At 52.0% G+C, this 22,689-nt stretch overlaps 1 protein-coding gene and 1 long non-coding RNA gene across 3 annotated transcripts; one reads left to right on the forward strand and one right to left on the reverse strand.

The window, feature by feature from the left end:
- Nucleotides 1–2,037: 2,037 nt before the first annotated feature.
- Nucleotides 2,038–10,546, reverse strand: LTO1 (LTO1 maturation factor of ABCE1). Of its 2 annotated transcripts, XM_077862757.1 has the most exons (6): nt 10,384–10,544; nt 9,163–9,268; nt 7,055–7,125; nt 3,944–4,061; nt 3,563–3,675; nt 2,038–3,071 (listed from the first exon to the last, which is right to left on the reverse strand). In XM_077862757.1, exons 1-5 carry the CDS (start codon nt 10,431–10,433, stop codon nt 3,607–3,609), a joined length of 414 nt encoding a protein of 137 aa, XP_077718883.1. In that variant the 5' UTR covers nt 10,434–10,544; the 3' UTR covers nt 2,038–3,071; nt 3,563–3,606. The 2 variants fall into 2 exon arrangements, with proteins under 2 accessions (XP_077718883.1, XP_077718884.1); XM_077862758.1 differs by lacking the exons at nt 2,038–3,071; nt 3,563–3,675 and adding an exon at nt 5,207–5,326 and having other exon boundaries at nt 10,384–10,546.
- A 47-nt stretch (nt 10,547–10,593) lies between these two features.
- Nucleotides 10,594–21,253, forward strand: LOC144292458 (uncharacterized). Its single transcript, XR_013359847.1, has 4 exons — nt 10,594–10,763; nt 19,149–19,276; nt 19,499–19,685; nt 20,016–21,253. It is a non-coding gene; the product is annotated as an uncharacterized LOC144292458 (long non-coding RNA).
- The last annotated feature ends 1,436 nt before the right edge of the window (nt 21,254–22,689 follow it).

A 22,689-nucleotide genomic window follows, 5' to 3' on the forward strand; every position in this document is an offset into this window, starting at 1 on the left:
TTCTTTTCTCAGTCTGCATGGAAAAAAAGCGAGGTGAATACAAAATATAAAGTAAAATGCCCTGTCTTGGGACAGTCTGGCCTGTACACAGGCATTGCCCTTAGTTCCAATGACTCACATTCCAGAATTCAATGAAGCAGCTCCAGGTGGAAGGTCTTCTCCTCTCCCAAGTCCTAAGTCAACATTCTTCCCAGTTCTGGGTGGCGGCTACAGGCTGAATTGTGTCCCCAAATTCCAATGTTGAAACCCTGATGCCAGCACCTCAGAGTGTGGCTGAACCTGGAAATACGGTCTTTTTTTTTTTTTTTTTTTTTTTTTTTTTAGATTTTATTTATTTGAGAGAGAATGAGCAGGGGAGAGGCAGAGGGAAAGGGGGAAAGGGAGCAGTAGGCTCCCCACTGAGCAGGAAGGATCCCGGGATCATGATCTGAGTTCCGTGACTGAGCCACCCTGGCACCCCCGGAGATGCGGTCTTTAGAGATGGAGGTAACATCAGGTCACTGGGGTGGCCCTGATCCTATACAACCAGGGTCCCTACAGGAGGAGGACACCAGGACACAGACACACATGGGACAACCTAGGAGGACCCAGGGAGAGCACGGCCATCCACATACACAGAGGCCTCAGGAGGACCCCCCCCCCCGGCCTGTGCCTGGACCTCGGGCTTTGTCCTCCAGGATGGGGGACAGTAGTTGTCTGTGGTGAGCCTCAGTCTGTGGTGTGTAACGGTGAGCCAGGTACATCAGCAGTGGCACAAAATATGCTGGGAGTTTCCAACAGGAAGGAGGGAGCAGGCCAAAGCCTTGGGAAATGTTTCTGTTCCATCAGAAAGGAACAACACCCAAGCCGGAGAGCTCCCAAACTCAAGGCCAATCCGGACAAAGGTCAACATCCAGGAGAACGAGATGCACAGGACAGGACCGGAGAGGATGGGAGAGAGCAAGGATACCCCACCTGGGAACAATGGACACCCACCCCAAACAGCCATGAACAGTAGGACCTTCATCAGCTCATTTAACATGAAGCCCAAAGCAAAGCAGCGCAGGGGCTGGCTGTGAGCTGCTCGATGTCCCAGGGCCAGGTTCTGTCCTGCCCTCTGCTCTATGTGACCAGGTGTGGCTTCACCCAAAGGCGGTACAGTTGCCTGTAGTAATCCAGGTGTCACTTCCGTGGAACAAGGAATTCCAAAATAGATATGGTCTCTCATTAGAGTTGTAAAACCTTTCCCAGAGGCCCCCAGAACCTTCCACTACCATGTCTCCAGCCAGGAGGAGCCATGCGCATGCCTGAGCCCATCACCGCAGATGGTGTCACCTGGGACAGAGCAAAGTAAGGGTTAAGGTGGCCTGTTTGTGCCGCAATCAGGGTCTGTCAGAGGGGACTAAGTGTTCCTGGAAACTGAGACTAGGTAGGCACAGGTCAAGCCCAGCGTCCAGGGCCCCTGACAGAGATCAGTGAGGTAGCTCCACCTCATATGATGGAGAGTAAAGCGGCGGTGGCCGCCTGTGGCTCACACGAACATGTGGAACAGGAAAGGCTGAGACCATGGGGGACAGGGAAGGAGGGGGCTCTGGGCAAGAGGGGTTAGTAACAACTGCCAACAGGTGGCCAGGCAGGGTCTGCAGGAACTGACCCTCCCTGAACATCTCAGGGCACCACTCTCCGCAGGAATTATGTCCACAACACATTTTAACAAGATGCATGGACAGAAATGCAACAGGAAGCAGCACCCTGGCCCACTCAACGCAGGACTGCCCTTGGACCTATATCCCATGTACCTTGGAGTAAGGAATGAATGTGCTAGATGTCACGTTAGAAGTGGTCCCAAACAGCCTTCTGCTTTAAAATGTGCCATTTAGGGCAGCCCGGGTGACTCAGCAGTTTAGCGCTGCCTTCAATCCAGGGCCTGATCCTGGAGACCCCGGATTCAAGTCCCACGTTGGGCTCTCTGCATGGAGCCTGCTTCTCCCTCTGCCTGCCTCTCTCTGTGTGTGTCTCTCATGAATAAATAAAATCTTTAAAAAATAAAAAGATAAATAAAATAAAACGTGCCATTTATTTTTCTCCCCACTTGTAAAAGCAATACATTACCAGAACAGAGAACTTAAAAAACATAACAATCCACCAAGGAAAACAGCAATGGGAGCCCCACCCCCACCCCATCTGTCCCACCAGGCACTGCCTGCTGGTCTCCGCGGCCACAAGATCCACCTGGGAGGCAGGTGCACAAGCTCCCGGGGAGCGTGGGGCCAGGACGAGGACCGTGCGCAGGGATGAAGCCCACATCTCGTCCTACACCAGCTGAAGCCACATCATTCCTCAGTGCACCAGCCAGGGCAACCAGATGAGAGGGAAGCAAACACCCCGCCCGGCTCCGACGGGGCCCCCAGCCGCCTCTCAGGACCACAGGATGGCTCAGCACAGCAGCAATCGCTAAGACGTTCCACAATGATTTTCAAAACTGGAACAGTTTTGAACAGTTACCCCTTGAGTCGTCTCATGTGTGACTCTCAGAGACATGGCCTCGGACCTGCCGGCCGTGCGGGGGGGGGGGTGGGCAGAGGGATGCCGGACAACCAGGAGAAGCCCCTGCCCCACCAATCCGCACCTCCCCATGGAGACAGGGGCCTGCTCAGTGCGGCCAGAACACAAGAGAACTCATGTTATAGGAAGAATGCGGTGTCCTCAACACAAGGCTCTGAAACTCTCTGCATGTAGAACAGCAGCCCAACATTTAGCCTTTAGCCTAAAATATTTGCTCCCTTAACCATTTTTAACGCTGCAAAGCCCCCACGCCCATCTGGAGACAGTGTGAGGAGCATGTCCTGGCTCCCTCTGAACCCCCTCTCAGCCAGATACCCACGTCCACTGGCCGCAGTGGGCTCCCCACGGCTCCGAGAGCACAGCGGGGGCCCGTGCGCTCTGAGCTGAGAGCAGTGGCAACTCCATGGCGGTGACTGCACATTTCAGAGGAGGCAGCACGAGACAGCGGTGACAGGCGGGCGCAGGAGACGAGTCCTTGCTCTGCTGCCGGTGCCCCTGGACCAGGCGGTCCCCGTGGGTTTCCTCATCTGTAAAGTGGGAACACTAGAGGGATTAAACAGAACAGGGGAAGCCCACCACCCAGCGCTGGCACGTCCTAAGGGTGAGTGAGTATCAGTCCCGGCACATCTGCCTGTCAAGTCACATCAAGTCAACCGTGGTACTCTCAGTTTTCAAAAAACCATTCCTCAAAGTGCTGAGTCCAGGCTCGGGGGCAGGGTGATCCTATCCAGAGCCACCCCCAGTCAGGAATGAGCCAGGCGGGCCCAGCTGGAGAGGGCCACCAGACCAGCGACTCTGGACCGGGAGTGAGCGGCCTCACGAGGGCTCCGGCAGGACGCACTCAGACTGCAGAGCAGAGGGCCCAACAAAGGCCAGGCCTGTGTGGAGGGACCGTTGTACAGGCAGCCCCCAGGGAGATGCAAGCCCTTTCACCGGCCACACTGGAACCCTCCCCACAGAACAATGAATACCCCATCATTGTTTTGCCTTGAATCACATTTTTAAACACTTAACATACAGACATCTGTTCCTTGATGTTTCGTCTTTGTTCATCTGTCATCCTCAAAATGAAAGTCCAGAACCTTCTGCGCTAATTTTAAAGTCCGGCTGAACATTTAGTAATGAACAAAGCTGCAAACACAAAAGAAAAAAGATGTATTTTTTTTTTAACTCTTGTGTATTTCTACTCATAACGTACAACAAACCTTCTTTCTACCTGCCGCCAACCCCTGAAGAAGTTCTAACAAGTGTTCATTCTCTATACCGTCTTCCGTTTTCTCACACAGAGACACAATGATGTACTTCTGTGGACCACAAGCGACGTGAGCCCTCAGGGCTGCACGCGCTTACCTCTGAAAAAACGGCACTCCTATCAAAGAGAAACGTACAATGAACAAACCTGTTTAAATTTCCCTCTAATTTTGTCTAAGTCCTCGTGAAGTTTATCATAAGTAGGGTCATCGTAAGGGAACTTCTGAATCATTTCAATCAACGATTCTAAGGCCTTCATCTTTTTGCTGTAAAGCACAGAAATAAACACTTTTAGTCCTCAGTCGCAGTGGGCTCCTCTTACGTACAACTACGCTGATCAATAACTTGGAAGCAGTGGGCATGCTAAGCAGTCTGCGTTCAGAAGCTGGATGAGTAACTTTCTCATTTCACTCAATAATATTTATCTACCTAGCAACACGCTCTCGCCCACACCCCATGCTCAACATCCGGGTGCTATCAGGCTTACGGATATACCTGTATTCCAGCCAGAGAGCAAGCGACTGAAGCAACCCACAAGTCTGCCTAAGTCTCAGACGTGGGAACAGACCAAACCAGACAGGAGGAGAGTGCTGGGGCATGATCCAGCCTGCGCTGGGCCTGGAGTTTGCCAGAACCCAGAAACGTCACGCTCACAGCCTTGGGGAGTTCAGCGGCAGGTACACTAGCAAGCCTGTCCCTCCAAAGGGCAGGAACTGGTGTCTGGCATCTGCATCCAGTTCCCTCTCCTAGGAAGGCAAAGCTTTGCTGGGAGGCGAGGTGATTCCCAGGCACTCAGTTGTTTAACTTGTCTATAACATGCAGACTCAACAGCCACCTCGTGGCTTTTAGAAGAAGTAACCTCTGTAAAGCCCAAAACCTAGCACAGAGTAGGTGCTCAGCAAGTCTTCTGTCTCCTTGCTTCCAATGGACCCTGGAGGCTGAGGCTCATACCAGGGGGGTGGGCGAGACAGTGCAGATGTGCACATCTGGGAAATTCGTAGTGATCCCGACGCACACCCTCCCCCAGACCACACGGGATCACTGGAGTGTCAGAAGTATACTACAATTTGATTAGTGGGACTTCTACAGAACTTATCCTCAGGATGAATCAAAAGCAACCGACCTCTCCTAAGTACCTGGGCATAATTGTTTTTAGGTACACGAGCAAGTCTGCCGACGACAAGTCACTTTACAAGAACTATGACGGCTACTGCTCTGAGACGATACAAAACTATAAAAGGTCAAAAGCAAGTAAATTACAGCCACCAAGCACTCGGTTTCCAGGGCGATGGAAGGTAGATGCCAACACGTGGGAACCGGCTGTATTCCAGCAGGGTGAGAATACACTCAAGTAGCAACTTATTCTTCTCTGGTCCGTGAAGCTACTCAGAACACACCCGGCCCCACACACCGTCAAAGTCAGTGCCCGTCAGGAGGGTGTGACCTGCCCACAGCCGATCCAACAACACGGATGGCGCCAGAGCTCCAGATGCTGGCCAGACGCTGGTCCGCACGAGGCTCCACCAGGTTGCTGGGGGCAGAGGGAAGGGTGGGGGGCCACCTCAGAGTCCATCAGAAAGACACAGTCGTCAACGTAAAGCACCACCCTTTAGTCTGAGATAGTGCCTTCCGTGGTTTCTCTGGCAGTAAAAGCCCCTTATTTTACGGAATGATGGCACAGATACCAGGGCTTTTCTCTTTTAACACTTTACTTGGGAACATAAAGAAGCAGAAGATCCTCTATCAGCCTTCTACCATTATTTAAAAATTGGACTGACATAAATATTATAATGCAAAAAACTGTGCCACACAGCTCTAGGAGAAGGGCTTTCAGGCTGTGTTTCCAGGAGCCCCTCAGAGGGTGCTGAGTGGGGGCGGCAGCGAGGCGTGCTAGCGGGCTTCCACCAGCCCGGGCCAACCCGCACGGGTCCTCCTCTGGAACAGACTGGGTAACAGCTTTAGGAAATCAGGGAGCCCCTGCTCAGGGCTGGTGTGAGACCCTCCATGCACAGTACGGCTCTCCTGCAGGAGCCGGCATGTGTCGGAGTAGTGGAGAAGGGGGAGGCTGAGGGGGAGCGCCAAGAACAGCCTCTGCTCGTCCTCTGCTCATCTTCTGATCATCCTCTCCTGGGAGGGGACCGGAGGGGAGAGCCAAGCTCAGCGTTGACTGCCACCCAGTGGCACCCCAAGTTGCCAAAAGCTATTCCCAAGGGTTCTCACAGTCCTCAGAGGACCATCCCCACCCCGGGCGCCCCTTGGCTCATGGACACATCTGGTCCACTGCCAGCTACTTGTGCCAATGAAGCGTCCCAGGGACTCGACGGAGGCAGGGTAGGTAATCTCAGCATCACCCACCATCAGTGATAAGCACCCTTGTGCTCACATTCAGATATGAGGTACCCAAATTCTAGAAAGTCAAAATATTTCAAATAAGACGATGAGTCACTAGAACAGGGCAGGGACACCTTCCCTGCTGTCATCCACTCTCCCCAAGCCCCTCTCAGGCCAGGCAAAGCCAAAAGACATCAAGACAAAGCAGAGCACCAACCAAAGCGGATTCTGGGCTCCCAGGAGCGGCAGGACGGCCAGGCCACATGTGCCTTTGCTTCTGGGTTCGTTTCCGGGTTAAGAATGAAGACAGAAAAAAAAAAAAAAAAAAAAAAAAAAAGAATGAAGACAGATGTGCAACAGGGTCACAGGGGTTTCAGCAGGTAGCACATAGTGAGAACAGCTTAAAAACTACAAACGATCCAAAAATAGCTAGCCTTTACCCGGCACGTGCAAGTACCAGACACATGTTAAACACGCTCACTGCCTCCTATCACTAGATCTAGTCGGCTGCTGCAGTAAAAAACCAGTGACAACAGAATCACCATTTCTGACCTTAGCCATAGCAAGACTACAATGCTGCGTTTATTAGAAGCCGTGGGGAAAGATGAATGGGAAGATATAATCCACGTCAACATTATTTTACTGGCAGGGGGGTCTAAAATCCACCTGGTGCTGTGACGCCTGCAGGGAAAAGGCAGAGAGCTCCAAGATTCTCGACAAGTAGTAACAACCGTGTTCACCAAACACCAAAAATGAGCTCTGCGCTCCCTTTTCACGACTTCCTATAAACATAAAAACATTCCAGTTTGGTCTATTTTCTCCATGTAGCAGATGAGGAAACTGAGGCACAACTGCCCAAAGTCAGAATAAGCTATGGAGCCACACTTGTGCTCCACACACTAAAAAGGAAAGAAGTCTTCAACCTTACCTGTCTTTCTCAGTGGTACATGTGTGCAGGAGGCACCTCCAAGCGAAAGCAAAGCCCTGATAGCACCCAATCTGTGGATTTACAGAACAGTGAAGAGTGAAATTAAGCGAGGAGCTACTCTAATTGTCAAGCTCTCAAAACTAAAGGTGGGTACGAAGGTCAGCAGTGCTTCTCATGCTGCGGTTCTGGAAGCACTTGATGGGCATGAGACCACGGACATTAGGTGGCCGAACCACAGGTGGGGTGGCGGCCTCCCAGAAGGTCCCACTGGCCCCCACCCCTGGGTGTACACGTCCTGTGTGGTCTCCTCTAACTGTAGCAGAGTGGCCTGTGTGGCCAGTAGAACACGGAGGAAAAGGCAGCGAATGGCTTCTGAATGTAGGCCTAGCGGATGTCACTCCCACCTTGCTGTCTTAAAGCTGCTCGAGCAGCCCCAGCAGTGCCCTCATATAGTTGCGGGCCTGACTCCAGCCCAGAGCCACAAGCACGCAATCCAGCTGCTCCTGGACTCTTGCTCCTCAGGATGTGTGTGAGATAATAAGCTTGTTGTCTGAGACCCCCACAGTTTGCCGTGACTCGCTCTGCTGCAGCAGACATCTACCACAGTCATGTCTGCCACAAGCTCTGCCAGGTAAACCCAGTATCCACAGCTAGGGCCAATTGAGGGAGAAGGACAGGAGAGAAGACAACTGTGGATTTCAACGGGAACGGAAATGCAACATTTTCATGTGACACAGGGTCAGGATTCAGGTGGCTGAAGACCCAGGGCAGCACCACGATATCCAGGGTAAGGGGAGGTGGCCGAGGATGGCTTCTGTCATTCCCTAGACTATACTTCATTCGCTTTACACAGGCACACCTCAGAGATGCGGGTTCGGTTCCAGACCACCGCACCAGATGAACTATTTGATTTCCCAGCACATGTGAAAGTTTTGTTTATACCACAGTGTACTCTATCACAGGTGCAGTATGTCTACAAAACAACGTACAGGGGCGCCTGGGTGGCTCAGTCAGTGAAGCATCTGCCTTCGGCTCAGGCTACAATCCCAGGGTCCTGGGATTGAGTCCCACATTGGGCTCCCTGCTCAGCAGGGAGTCTGCTTCTCCCTCTCCTTCTCTCTCCCTCTGCTGGTGCACACAGGTGTGCACTTTCTCTCTCATAGTCTTTTAAAAAATGAACAAAATAAAAAAATAACAAGTCTAAACAAAATAATGTACATAACCTTAGATAAAAAATGCTTTATTGCTGGGATGCCTGGTGGCTCAGCGGTTGAGTGTCTCCCTTCAGTTGAGGGTGTGATCCCAGGGTCCTGGGATCGAGTCCTGCGTCGGGCTCCCTGCAGGGAGCCTGCTTCTCCCTCTGCCTGTGTCTCTACCTCTCTCTCTCTCCCCCTCATGAATAAATCAAATCCAAAAAAAATAAAAACACTTTATTGCTAAAAAAACGCTAGCCATCATCTGAGCTCTCAGCGAGTCTTAGTCACTAACTACAGATCACCGAAATGAATATAATAATGGAAAGCTTTGAAACAATGCAAAAATTACCAAAGTGTGACACAGAGACAAGAAATGACCAATGCTGCTAGAAAAATGATGCTGACAGGCCTGCCTGACACGGGGGTGCCACAGACCTTCTATCTGGAAAAATCACGGTATCTGTGGTGCACACTTGGCCAGGTGTGCTTGCACAGCAACATGCTCTGTTGGCCTGGACGAGGAACTCTGCTCCATCAGCATTCTTTAGTCCACTGCTGTTTACTTTTTTTATTTTTTAAATTTTATTTATCCATTCATGATAGACATAGAGAGAGAGAGAGAGGCAAAAATACAGGCAGAGGGAGAAGCAGGCTCCACGCAGGGAGCCCGATGTGGGACTCAATCCCGGGACTCCAGGATCATGCCCTGGGCCAAAGGCAGGTGCTAAAATGCTGAGCCACCCAGGGATCCCCTCCACTGCTTTTTTTTTTTTTTTTTTCCCTCCACTGCTTTTTAAAGAGGCCTGCAGTTCTGGCTCTGCCATACTGATCAGCACAGCAAATCATAAACTATAAGTGAAAAGGATTCACTTTTAAAAATCGGGGTGGGGCATCTCCCCGCCCCCCCCTTACCTCCGATCCAATTTTGGCTCCATGTAACGTGCCATACTGTCTTCCTTCAATTATACCCAAACTGTTGCCTTCTTCATACCCTTCCTGATATCCTTCCCCATGAAACCTGTGACGGAGAAGCAAACTTGATCAAAGGAACAGGACAAAGAGTGTCTATCCCGGAAAATAAAATTTTCTCTCCCCCATCACCCAGACTCAGCAAGACGAGACACAGTGCAGTAGAAGGTATTGAATTTCAGTCCGAAAAACGCAGGTCACAATTCCAGCTCTACCGCGCCTCCGCGGGCAGGTCACCCCACCTGCTGAAGCCGAATCTGCCTCTCCTACAACCTACAGCGAAGTGTGTGTGTGTGTGTGTGGGGGGGGGGGGGGGTGATGGATCCCAAACCTGGTAAGAGACCAGAAACACAGAGGAAAGTTTTGGAGACCCAAATTCAAGGGCCTCGCCCCCTACTACTCAGTAAGTCTGGAGGAGGAAGGCCGCGGAGTCTGCTTTTTGAAACCTCCTGGGTGCGTCTAGTCCGCAGCGAGGAGGCTAGCGAGCCACGGTTCTATGTCAACCGCTTCACGACACTCTGCCATACACCCGGGCTTTCCACTGCTAGGGCGCGCTGGAAGGGAGCAGCGCCGCCGGCTGACAGCGCACCGCAAGGCGGTGCTGCCTGGAATCCGGGAGGGCGCCACGGTGGAGGGGGCGCAAGTAGACCAGTTTGCTGGGGCCCCGTGGGGCGGCATATGCTTCCACCTACCGGCTGCACCACCCCGGGGGGCGACCTTGCCCCTCGTCTGTAAAACGGGGTGAACGAGAAGGTGTGAGTCGCAAAGAGGGGCTGAGACAGTTCACCGGGATCCGACACAGCGCAGCGAGGGCTTCACACCAAGCCCTACACCAGCGTCAGCGGCTGAGGGTTACGCGCTCGCTCGGTCCCGACCGACGTCGGCCGATGCCTCCGGGGGCCGGGCCCTGAGGATGGCCACGACGCAGCTGGCGGGTCCGCACCGTCACCGCCCAGGGCGCCCGGCGGCGGCGGGGGCGGGGGCTGCGGGGGCAGGCGGAGGCCCGGCCGTCCCACCGCGAGGGGCGAGGCCCGTCCCACCCAAGCCCGCGGCGTCCCCGGGGCAGGGCAGGCATCAGGCCGCGCAGAGGCCCCCACCCCACTCACCGGGCCGCGCTGCCCCCGCAGCCGAGGGGCCGGACGCCCGCCGGGCCCCGCCACCCACCTCTCGTCCGCCATCACGATGGCGTCGAACATGTCCTGACTCCCGGCCATGGCGGCTCCCGGCCCACGGGCTCCGCCGCCGCCGCCGCCGCCCTCCCGAGCTCCGCGCTCACGCACCGCTCCTGCGGCGGCGAGGCCACTTCCGGGGGCGGCGGCGCGGGGCAGGCCGGGTAAGGACGGCTCGCGGGAGGGTCCAGCCGGCGCCGCGCCAGCCGGGACGCATGCGCGCCGGGAGGAGGGGGGCGTAGGGGGCGGGGCCGGCGACGTCCCGGCCAACCTCTGCTCACCGCCCCCGAAGAGAGGCTCGGAGTTCCAGGTGGGGCGTGCAGGTGGGCGTCCAGGTGCAGCCTCCGCACGAGAGCCATGGAGGAAATCACGAAGGCAAGACCAATGTATTTTACTACGTGAAAATGCAAACTCGTGCATATGCCCAAAGTGGTGATGATATTAAAAGCCGGGAACAGTCGGTCACAAATATTATAATTAAGGGAGTTATGTGTCCGGCTTATAAAGAACTTACTGAAATGGATAAGCAATGCGTGCATCCTAACAGAGGCGAAGAGATGGGCCAAAGGCTTGAGTGCAGAGGTCACCTATGGGGCGGGCAGTGTGCAGAACGGGGTGTCGGCCCGTGACCTTGAGCCTCACCTCCAGGACTTGCTGGTGTTGGCTGAGCATCGTCCTCACGTGCACCCCGAGCACTCCAGCAGCCGCCAAAAATCATGCTTGAGGCCAAAGTAAGGTCATGAAAAATGCTCCTGATGTTCTGGGAGGGGCGGGGGGGAGCCTACCTATTCTTGAATTCCAATTACATTAAATAATTATGCTTTTAAAAAGCATGTAAAGCACACCAAGATCTCCACAGGGACTAGATCTAGATTTTGGAATTACATTAATTTTTAAATGTCCTCTTTTATATTTCTTTCTGAGTAGTCCATGTTTGGTAGTGAACTTAAGTAACTCATAGGAGCACAGGAAAAGACTAAAACATTTTTTTTTCAGAAGGTGAAGTTAAATAGACTTTGTATATTTTGTTGGTTAAAGATCTTTTCGTTTTTAGGTGGTTTTTTTTTTCCCATCAGCAAATAAAATCACAAAATATTTGAGATGTAGGAAAATGGGCAAAGCAAGCAAGCAAGGAAGCAAGCAAATAAATCCACTTTCCCACTACTCCGGCCACCAATTAATTTTTGTTTAAAGATTAGGTATATTTATTTTAAAAAATATGTTTTAATGTTTTTTAAAGATTTTATTTATTTATTCACGAGAGACACAGAGAGAGGCAGAGGTATAGGCAGAGGGAGAAGCAGGCGCTCCACAGGGAGCCTGACATGGGACTCAATCCCAGGACCCTGGGATCACACCCTGAGCCAAAGGCAGCTCCTCAACTGCTGAGTCACCCAGGTATCCCTATTTTATTTTATTTTTTAAAAGATTTTATTTATTTATTCATGAGAAACACACAGAGAGAGGTAGAGACATAGGCAGAGGGAGAAGCAGACTCCCTGCGGGAAACTTGATGCAGGACTCAATCCCAGGACCCCAGGATCACAACCTGAGCCAAAGGCAGACACTCAACCACTGAGCCACCCAGGCACCCCAAAAGATTATTTATTTTCGAGAGAGAGCACAAACCCATATTTGGGGGGGGGGGGGGTAGAGGGAGAGAAAGAGAGAGTCCCAAGTAGATTTTGTGCTCAGCATGGAGCTGCATGATGGGCTCCATCCCAGGGCCCCCAACCCACAACGTGAGCTGAAACCAAGAGTTGGATGCTTAACTAATTGCATCACCCAAGCTTCCCCACCCCACCACCACAAGTTAATTTTTGCTAATTCTGTTACATTTTTCCCCTTTGAATTTTCACATTAAAATAATCATATATGTACAATTTTTTATCCTTACCCCCGCCTATTAATGAGTTAAAAAAGAACACTTCATATTATATTACAAAAATGTCCCAAATAAGGGAATGGTTTTCGCATTATTACATATATAAAATAGATTTTTTGAACATAAACCTCAGTTGAAAGAAAATGCAACAAGCTATATCTTTTGGTATGGGAAAACAGTATGTGGTGGAGAAAGGCTGATACAGGATGAAACCCATGGATAGAAAGATGTATGCAGAAAAATATGAGTCTTAATTTCAAACCTTAAATAACTGTGCAAAGCTTTGAAAGATTACATGTGCTACAGAAATCAACAGTATTGATTCAAACTATTGTTTTGAAAATAAAGCCTTGGAGAGGGCAGCCTGGGTGGCTCAGCAGTTTAGCTCCATCTCCAGCCCAGGGCGTGATCCTGGAGTCCTGGGATCGAGTCACACATCAGGTTCCCTGCATGGAGCCTGCTTCTCCCTCTGCCTGTGTCTCTGCCTCTCTCTCTCTCTCTGTCTCTCTCATGAGTAAATAAAATCTTTAAATAAAATAAATAAAATTGAAAAATAAAAAATAAAAGCTTTGGAGAGATCCTCCCCTCCATGTGTTCCATGGTTGTGTTCCTAAAATACTGCCTTGAACCCGGATTGTTTTAACAGAGTAAGAGATTGGTTGTATTATCTTGGATTATCAATACTTGTTCACAACTTGCTTCATTTTCAAATAAGAACCAGACTTTAAAAGCAGGAACTCGAAGGTAGAAAAAGGCAATTTCAACATACAAATAAAATTTATCGGGCAGCCCAAGTGGCTCAGCGGTTTAGCGCTGCCTTGGGCCCAGGGCGCGATCCTGGAGTCCCGGGATCAAGTCCCACATCAGGCTCCCTGCATGGAGCCTGCTTCTCCTTCTGCCTGTGTCTCTGCCTCTCTCTCCCCCTATGTCTATCATGAATAAATAAAATATTTAAAAAAAAAATCATAGAGCAGGGATCCCTGGGTGACGCAGCGGTTTGGCGCCTGCCTTTGGCCCAGGGCGCGATCCTGGAGACCCGGGATTGAATCCCACATCGGGCTCCCGGTGCATGGAGCCTGCTTCTCCCTCTGCCTGTGTCTCTGCCTCTCTCTCTCTCTCTCTCTCTCTCTCTGTGTGACTATCATAAATAAATAAATAAATAAATAAATAAATAAATAAATAAATAAATAAATTTTAAAAAATCGTAGAGCAAAAATGCCCTTCATAATCAGAAGGAAAAAAGAAGCAATTTCAAATTCTTAAAGTTGTTAGATGACAACTTACTTCCAAGAAATAAGTCTTCCTCTCATTCTATATTCATCAAAAATAAATGAAAACACAACTAGAAAAATGATATTTAGGGGGCTTTAACATTCCAGTGTGACCCTCCCCCTGGGGCAGGTGGCAGAGAACCCAAGGACTGGGTCCCCTAAGGGCTCTAGAGCTAATTCTCTGTTCCTTCCCCAAAGGGGAGCTCTGGGAACCTGTGCAGAAGGACCACTTTCTTTTTCCTCTTTTTAACCCACTGGGGTTTTTTTAAATTAAGTTTTTAATTCCCATATAGTTAACATACAGTATAATATTAGTTTTAGGTGTACCATAAAGAGATACAACACCTCCATACATCATCACACATCGTACCCGGTGCTTATCACAACAGGTGCCCTCCATCCCCATCACCTATTTCCCCATTCCCTCCACCTCCCCTTTACCATCAATGTGTTCTCTGTAGTTGAGTCTATTTCTTTGTCTCTCTTTTTCCCTTTCCTCATATGTTTTGTTTAAGTTCCACCTATGAGTGAGATCCTATGGTATTTGTCTTTCTCTGACTTATTTCACTTTGCATAATACTCTCTAGCTCTATCCATATTGTTGCAAATGGCAAGATTTCATTCTTTTTGATGGCTGAGTAACATTCCACCGCATGTCTATACCACCTCTTCTTTATCCATTCATCAATCAGTGGACACTCGGGCTGCTTCCATAACTTGGCTAGTGTAGATAAAGCTTCTATAAGCACGAGGTGCACGTATCTGTCTCTGAATTCGTGTTTTTGTATTTTGGGGAGTAGATACCCAGTAGTGTGATTACTGGATCACAGGGTAACTTTCAGAGGAACCTCCATGCTGTTGTCCACAATGGCTGCACCAGTGTGCCTTCCCAGGAGGACCATTTTTGACCTGCCTGCTCAGGAATCTCTTGCAGCAAAAAGGCAGGAGACTTGTGGTGGGACTGGAGGTCTGGTGCTGTGACCAGTGACCAAGAGGCTTGTCCAAGCACTCACACCCAACGGAAGGGCTCTGGCCAGCAGGGGTCAGCCTCCACCCCTGGGACAAGTTCTGAGATTTGGGCCAGAGCTTGTGACCCCAGCACCCTTCTCTAGCTCCTAATCACTCCATCTCCCTGCCTGTCCCAGGATCTACAGGGGACACAGCCAATGCTTCCAAATGCAAGAAGGAAGAAAGGTGAGTCTGGGCAGGTAGGCCCCACGGGAATTCCTTAAAGCTCGGCTGGTTTCAGGGGAGTCATGTGCCTGTGGCGAAGCAGAGACTATTTGGGGAAAGTAGTGAAAGATCTGGCAGTGGTACTTTCACTGAGAAGGAGCCAACTTCTGTGCACTGTGTTAGCTTAGGCTGGACTGTCCTGCAGCGACAAACACACCCCGACATCTCAGGGGTTTCTGCTGGGAAGGGCTAATTCCTCTCACACAGGGTCCAGCATGGGCCATGCAGGCATGTTTCCAAAACTGTGATTTTCTTTTTTTTTTTTTTTCCTTTTCTCAAGATTTTATTTATTTTTTTATTTGAAAGAAAGAGAGCTTATGAGCAGAGGGGAAGGGCAGAAGGAGCAGCAGACTCCCCGCTGAGAGGAAGCCTGATGAGGGGCTCAATCCCAGGACCCTGGGATCATGACCTGAGCTGAAGGCAGACGTTGAACAGACTGAGCCACCCAGGTGCCCCCTGAGACTGTGATTTCAAAGTAAATGAAGGTTTATTTTTTTTTATTTTTTTATTTTTTTAAGAAGGCAGGCAGCCAGATTTATTATTTTTTTTATTTATTTATGATAGGCACACAGTGAGAGCAAGAAGCAGAGACACAGGCAGAGGGAGAAGCAGGCTCCATGCAGGGAGCCCGACGTGGGACTCGATCCCAGGCCTCCAGGATCACGCCCTGGGCCAAAGGCAGGCGCCAAACCGCTGTGCCACCCAGGGATCCCTAAATGAAGGTTTAAAAGAAAATATGAATGTTGGAATATTAGCAGATGCCAACCTTGCAAAGCTTACTCTGCAAAGGGCCCGTGAGAGAGTGGGTGCTCTGTAGATGATATCAAGTGCATAAGGGAAAAAACTCAGCCGGCAGGTGGCTGGGAAGCACCACCCCCCACCATCACCACCAGGCCAGGGGAGGGAGTAGGGATCAGAGGCCACCAGGGCTGTGTATCCCTGGCATGTTTGACCACAGCCTGTGGGGGTCAGCCCCCTAGAGGGTAGCCAGGTAAAGGGTTTCCTTTCCTAAGTTCAAAGCCCTCTTACCAAAACAGAGCCCAGCCCTTCAGAGCTGGGTGCACGTCCCTGTGTCTCTAGTTGAGGAAATGGAACCACAGAGCAAGCAGTGACTGGTACAGGCTCTGCGTGGCCTCCCACCATGGCCACTCAGGAGTGGTCTTGTTGAGGCCACATGGGGCAGTGAAGGTGGGACCCAGCTCTGCTGCCCTGGCCTGGTGGGATATTCAAATTCCCCTCCCAACAGGATGGTGACATTGGAAGGCAAGGCTGGGGCCCCCTGTAAGGACTTTGGCTGGGGGGGGGGGAAGACACCCTGTATGGGGTCTGCAGCAATAAAGACTGAACCCCCTTTATCTGCTTCCTCTTCCTCTAAGTGTGTGGTGCTGCTCCAGGAAACCAGCTTTTCTGAGCATCTGAAATGCAGTGTCACCCACTGGGCATTAGTGGAATCACCTCCCTGGTGCTTTGCTCATCTGTAGAATGGGAGGCATACTGGTACCCACTTGCGGGGTTGATAAGAGGATGAGTGCCTGGGTGCAGGAGATGCAATAACTACCTTAGTAACTATTACAGGGACGCCTGGGTGGCTCAGCGGTTGGGCGTCTGCCTTTGGCTCAGAGCGTGATCCCAGTCCCCAGGATCGAACCCCACGTCCGGCTTCCTGCGGGGAGCCTGCTTCTCCCTCTGCTTATGTCTCTGCCTCTCTCTGTGTCTCTTAGGAATAAATAAATAAATAAAATCTTAAAGAAGATAACTATTACAAACACGATAACTTCCGGGTGCATCTGTCGGGTCGCAGAAGGGAAGGAGCCTTCCCGTCCGTCGTGCTCTCCTGGGGTCTAGGATTCCAGCTGCTTTTCCACCGACACAGCGGGCCGGAGGGCGGAGACCGGCCCGGGCACCGGCCACTGGGGGGCGCCGTTGCGCCGCAGGCCGCTCCTCCCCGCGACGCTCAGGGCCACCACCTGCCGCCTGGACCGGGAAATCCCTCCCAGTGGCCCTTCTATGGGGCTGGAGCTTTCTTCTCCGCAACTTCCATTTCCCTAGCCAGGCTGCAGTAACCTTGATAAGGACCCACTTATCTGTGTGTCAGACCCTCTCCTTAGGGTCCACTTAGGGTACCACGTGTAATACTTTAAAACGTGCTTTGGAGAGGGACTTTATCAGCATTACTCAGGGTGGACACTGAGGGTCCCCGGGGGGGGGGGGTCGGTTGGTGGGGGCTACTTGGCTTCTAAGGGATAGATGTCAAAGCCATCCCTGGGTTGGCCACCTCAGACCACATGGCTTCCCTCCGTTACCACCTGCCCCGGCCTCTATCTACTCAGCCCCCATTAGAGCAGGACCCGGCCGGCTACCAGTGTCCAGCTCTCAGCCCTCAGATCACATACGGAGGATATGCGCTCAGGCCAACTGACACTATCCAGCTCTGATGGATGAACAAGATCCTGGAGCCCTACATCCCACGTCCCCCCACTCAGCACCCGCATCAGCTTGCCTTGGTCTGGGCCCAGCTGCCCGCAGCTCTCAGACTCCTCATCCAGGGCTGGTGTTGGATCCAGGGCCTGGGCTCCCCACCTATGTGCTCCCCACTGCTACCTAGGTGGCAGGCACTCCACCTGGAGCCTGGGAGCCACAGGGCAGGGCAGCTGACAAGGAAGGAGATGACTCCCAGTCTGCCTCGGAGCTCTCCTGCGCCCACCTGCCAGGGATCTGGCAGTCCTGGACCAGTGTCAGTAGGGGGCGAATGAAATCCCAGGCCTGGGGGGCCTCACCATCCTCTCTGTCTTCCCTACGGCAACCTGGCAATCCGTTGCGGTGGTTGTGAGGATGGACTGTGCCCTAGTGTGCAGTAAAATTGCCCCTGGATAAATCAGGAGTGTAATCCACAGCCTCTGTAAACATCTGTAATGTGCATATCCTTTCCAACAAAGCAACTCCTCTTGCTTCTTTCCACCTGTCATGGGTTGTTGAATGATGTCCTCCGAAAGATATGTCCAAGCCTTAACCCCCTCCCAAGAACCAGAGAATGTGACCTTAGTTGGGAAACGTATCTTTGCAGAAGTAAGGATCTTGAGACGAGATGATTCGGGATTACCTACCTGAGCCCTAAATCCCATGGCAGGTGTCACGTGTCATGTTGTAACACAAAAAAGGAGACACAGAGAGGGGCCACATGAAGACAGAGATGGACGCTGGAGGGGCGGTGGCCACAGCCAGGGATGCCTGGGCCCCCCAGCAGGTAGAGGAAGCAGGAGGGACCCTCCCTTAGCGCCTCCGGGGGAGCGAGGCCCTGGCTACACCTTGATTTTGGACTTCTGGCCTCCAGACTGAGAGAGCAAACTTCTCTTGCTTTAAGTTTCCTAGTTCTTTGTAATGTGTGATGGCAGGTCCAGGAAAGCAACACAGGAACACTGCTGGTAGGAGGGAACAGAGCAGCATCCCAGGGCCTCCAATAAGACAGGCCGAGGGGCTGATCCCTGTCCCCTGCAGGAGGGATCCCAGGCAGGATGAGGCAGGTGAGCTTAGCTGTTGGGGCTGGGGAAGACTGGATCCAAGAGATGGGCAGGATGGATCCAGACCCCACGGTGAGCGATCGGCATGGAGAAGCCGTGATGAGGCCAGAGAGTGGAGTGGAGGCTGGAAGGTGGACGGGGAGGCGGGAGGTGAGGGCAGCGAGCAGAGGGCTGCAGAGGGGAGTGTGTGGTGCCTGGAACCACGGAGGCACCTACACATTGTGCCAACGTGCACGCAGCCCTGACAGGGGCCGGGGTGGGCTGGGGGGGCTTCATCCCTGCCCATAGCTGGCTTTTTCACAAGGAGAATAACTCATGCCTTGGCATTAGTGAGATTAAATAGGCATCTCTTTAAAAGGAACCTCGCGTGGAATCCAAGGATCACCCCATTCAACAGGCTGGAAGGTGGAGGCCCCCAGAGGGCCACGGGGTTCTGCCGCTGGTGTCAACTGGGGCCAGTAAGGACTCCTCCCGGGCTCCCGCCTGGCCCGCAGTTGTCCAGGAGCCCCGACTGCTGCAGAGGCTGCACCCCACCCACGTGGCCTGGCAGACACTGGTGACGTGTCCCCTATTCTGTTCGGCACCCCATGGCACGTGTGGCTCCCCCGGGACCTGCATCCCAGTGCTGGGTGACCCCCCATGGCCCTTGGAATGAAGTGCACCTTCTCCACCTGGCCAAAAGAGCCCTCCTTGCCCAGGGGGGCCCTCCTGGGGACAGGATTCTAGCGAGCTCCCCGGGTCACCCCCAGCGAGGGCACTTGGGACTCCCCTTGCCAACAACCCAGGCAGGTTTCACCGTGAGCCTGGCATGGCAGCACGGGTACAAACTCTCTTATGTTGTCTTCACTAACAGACCACACGGAGACAGACGAGAGGTTGCTGAGAGCACCGTGCCCAAGCCGTGCCAGAGCCAGAATACCAGACAGGGTGGCTGCGCCAGCACTCGCTTGTCATCTCAGTCCTGGAGGCTGGCAGTGTGAGGTATGGCTGCTCCGGAGGGAGCCCTCTCTCCTTGGCTTGCAGATGGGCCTTCCCCGTGTGTCCTGCTCACCCCTCATGGTGACCTTGTGTTACCTCAATCACCTCTTGAAAGGCTCCATCTCCAAATACAGTGACATTCTGGGGCACTGGGGGAGGGGGGAGGGAGGGAGGGAAGGAAGGGGAAGAAACTGAGGTTTCTTCGTGGTCTGTCTTCCTCTGCAGACGGGCTGGAAGGAAGGAGACATACAGCCATTCTCAGACGGAGGGATGACGAGGAGATCGTGCTGCCAACCACACTTGTCTCTAAAGAGTGGCCAAAGGAAGTTCCCTAAGAGTAAGAAATTATGATGGAAAAGGTCTCCTGGAACCTTAGGAAGGAGCCAAGAGCATTGGCCTGGTAAAACCAGGGGTAAGTCCATCAGACGATCCTTCTCATGAGGTTTCCAAATCATACTTGATGGTTGAGGCCAAAACTGTTAACAGTATGGGATGTGGTGCTTCTAGAGTTGTCTGCCTGTCTCTCTGTCTTTCTCTCTCTGCTCCCAGTTGCAAAAGACACCCCTTCTTTTGTTTCCCCATGCCCTAATGAGACTACCTTCTCACGACCTTGAAAGTGTCCTGAGCCCGAGGCAGGGGCCACTCTTCTGTCCCCCTATAACTCCATGACCCATTTCTGGGTCCAGGGTGGTCTTATGCCCACAGTCCCCTTATACTTCTCTGTCTTTTGGATCATTTCTAGGTGGCATTTCCTAACCCGGAGGAGAAAAGCTCGCCAATTCAGCACGGCAGCTGGTGAATCAACAAATGCAGGCATTTACTGAGACTTCTGTCCTCTCTGGGGAAGCACCCTGCTCCCAATCCCTGAGCTTCCCGGGCTGATTCCTCCCAGTGTGGTGGGGGTGACTCAGGGCTGACCAGTCATTGTGTCCTGGCCCCTGGCTGCAGAGATCTGGAGATCTGGTGGGGAATCACCAGGGGACAGGAGGGTGGGGAGAGGGTCCCAGATGCTTGTGGGAGCTGTGGGGGGTGGGGGTAAGAGAAGCTGCCGCTGCTGGGGACCATCTGTCCTTACCTTAGGAGGGGAGAAGATGCAAAAGCTGAAGGACAGAGACACTGATGTGTTGAGCCGCCCCCACCCCCAAGCACACCTGGCCTTTCAACAAGGTGAACCCCAAGGACAACAATCTAGAGGCAGCACGAGGATTCTCACTTGGCAGGTGCAGAAACAGTCCAAAGAAAGAGTTCTTTTGAGTTCTGCTTCTGGGATCTCACCACTGGACAGGCTTATTCAATCAAGCCCCTTCCTGCCCCTGGTACTTTCTCGGTAGTTGACCCCCACGTCTGTGGCATAGATCTAAAGCTAGTGCTGCCAGACAAAATACAGGATGCCCCCTTAAATTTGAATTTTGGATGAACAATGAATAATTTCTTAGCATAAGTAGGTCTCATATTGCATGGACATATGTATACTAAAAAGTATGTTGCTTATCTGAAATTCAAATTTCACTGGGCAGGTCAGGCTTTTGTTTGCTTAAACTTAATAGCACTGTCTAAGGCGCAAAGGGAGATGCAGCAAAAAGGGGAAGGCCACCTTCCTAGGAGGAGCAGAGTTAGGTCAGGGGGTTGGACGCAAGAAGCAGTCTTGAAGAATCATCCTCCTGTCTCCTGCCAGAGTGCCCACATCAGCCATAAAGGTGGTCATCACAACGTTTTGCCCGTCAGGTCAAGTGAAAACATGACCTGGAGTGAAAATGTATTAACCATCAACAGTCTAGTGTGAATTAGTTTACAAAAATGTGCATTTAGGGCAGCCCCAGTGGCCTAGTGGTTTAGCGCCGCCTTCAGCCTGGGGTGTGATCCTGGAGACCCGGGATCGAGTCCCACATCGGGCTCCTTGCATGGAGCCTGCTTCTCCCTCTGCCTGTGTCTCTACCTCTCTTTCTCTGTGTCTGTCATGAATAAATAAATAAAATCTTTAAAAAAAAAAACAAAAACAAAGATGTGCATTTACTCATTATTGTCAGCTATGCTGTGGGGAGGACACTCCATTCCTTTTTCCCTGAAGTATTTGTCTCCAGAGCACAAAAGATCAAATATAAAATGGTTTTCCTGTGGCCAGTCAACCTGGGCTGCACATGTGAATCTTCGGGGAGCTTTACAAAATCGTAATATGCAGGCCACACAAATTCCAATTAAACCCAATCTCTGGGGATGTGCTCTAACCACTCTCTTTCCCAAGGTGATTCCACTGTGCAACCGAATTTAAGAATCAGTAGAAATAATTGTTCTGGGCCAGTTCGAGTCCTGGTGAGGGCTGCTGCTGTCTGGCGGCCCACTCTGTACCAGGCATCTCGCAGACAGATTCCATTTGGTTCTCCCAATAGTCCTGCAATGCACACCTTGTTCATCTCACGGTTCACATGAAGTTGCAGGCTCACAGGGGTGACTTGACGTACTCCAAGTGACACAGGTTAATAGGCCGGAGGACTTCTTGCCTGAACCCACAGTCCTTCCACCATGCTGCTTCCGGGCTCTGCAGCTTTGGATGGGTGCCTTCCCTGGGTGGTCCTGTACTCCATCACCTGTAGAACAAGGGGTAGAGGATGCTGGTCAGCAGGGATCACCCATTCTGCAGTGTCATGGGGCAGAGGGGAGAGGCAGTCAAGAGTGAGGCGGCATCATGACAAACAAGCGGTGGAGGGTCAACTCTGGAGGTCCTGGGCACGTCCTCAGTGTGCATGACAGCTTAGAGTGGGGTGTCCTTGCAGGGGACATGGGAGACGCCTCATGAAATAGCCTCGGTAGACGTTCACAATGATCTTCAGCAGAGTAACTGACATAACTGCACAGTACCTCCCAGGTGATGGGGTGAACTGGACCATTGTCCACACCAGGCACTGCGTGGCTGCTCCCGTCATTACTGCTCTCTCCATCCTCATCCCATATTACAGATGAGGAAATCAAGGCTCAGAAAAGCCCATGATTTTCTCTAGAATGAACAGCCAGTTGGGGAATTTTGCCTAAAGACATGCAGCAACTTCTTCCGCAATTTGTGGTTGTCAGGAGGGGATGCTACTGGCATCTAGTGGATGGAGAGGCCAGGGTCACTGTTGATCATCCTAGCTCACTCAGGAACACCTGACCCCAGCAAAGAGCTACGTGGCCCCAAGTGTCAACATGCAGAGGGTGACACTACTAGCTGGGGTTTGGTTCCTACACCTGACACACACCTATGCTGTGGCTGAGGTAACCATGCAGAGTCCTAGCAGAGGTAGTAGAAGGAAGCCTGCACCCAGGTCCACGCAGCTTCCACCACTGGGTAAACCGAATCTACTATTCGACCCACCAGAGCCTCAGCTTAGAGGGTGGTTTCAATGACTGTGAGCTTTGGCAGAAAGTGTAGTTTTAAATGC

Source organism: Canis aureus, chromosome 21, assembly GCF_053574225.1.
Source record: "Canis aureus isolate CA01 chromosome 21, VMU_Caureus_v.1.0, whole genome shotgun sequence".
Taxonomy (NCBI): Eukaryota; Metazoa; Chordata; class Mammalia; order Carnivora; family Canidae; genus Canis; species Canis aureus.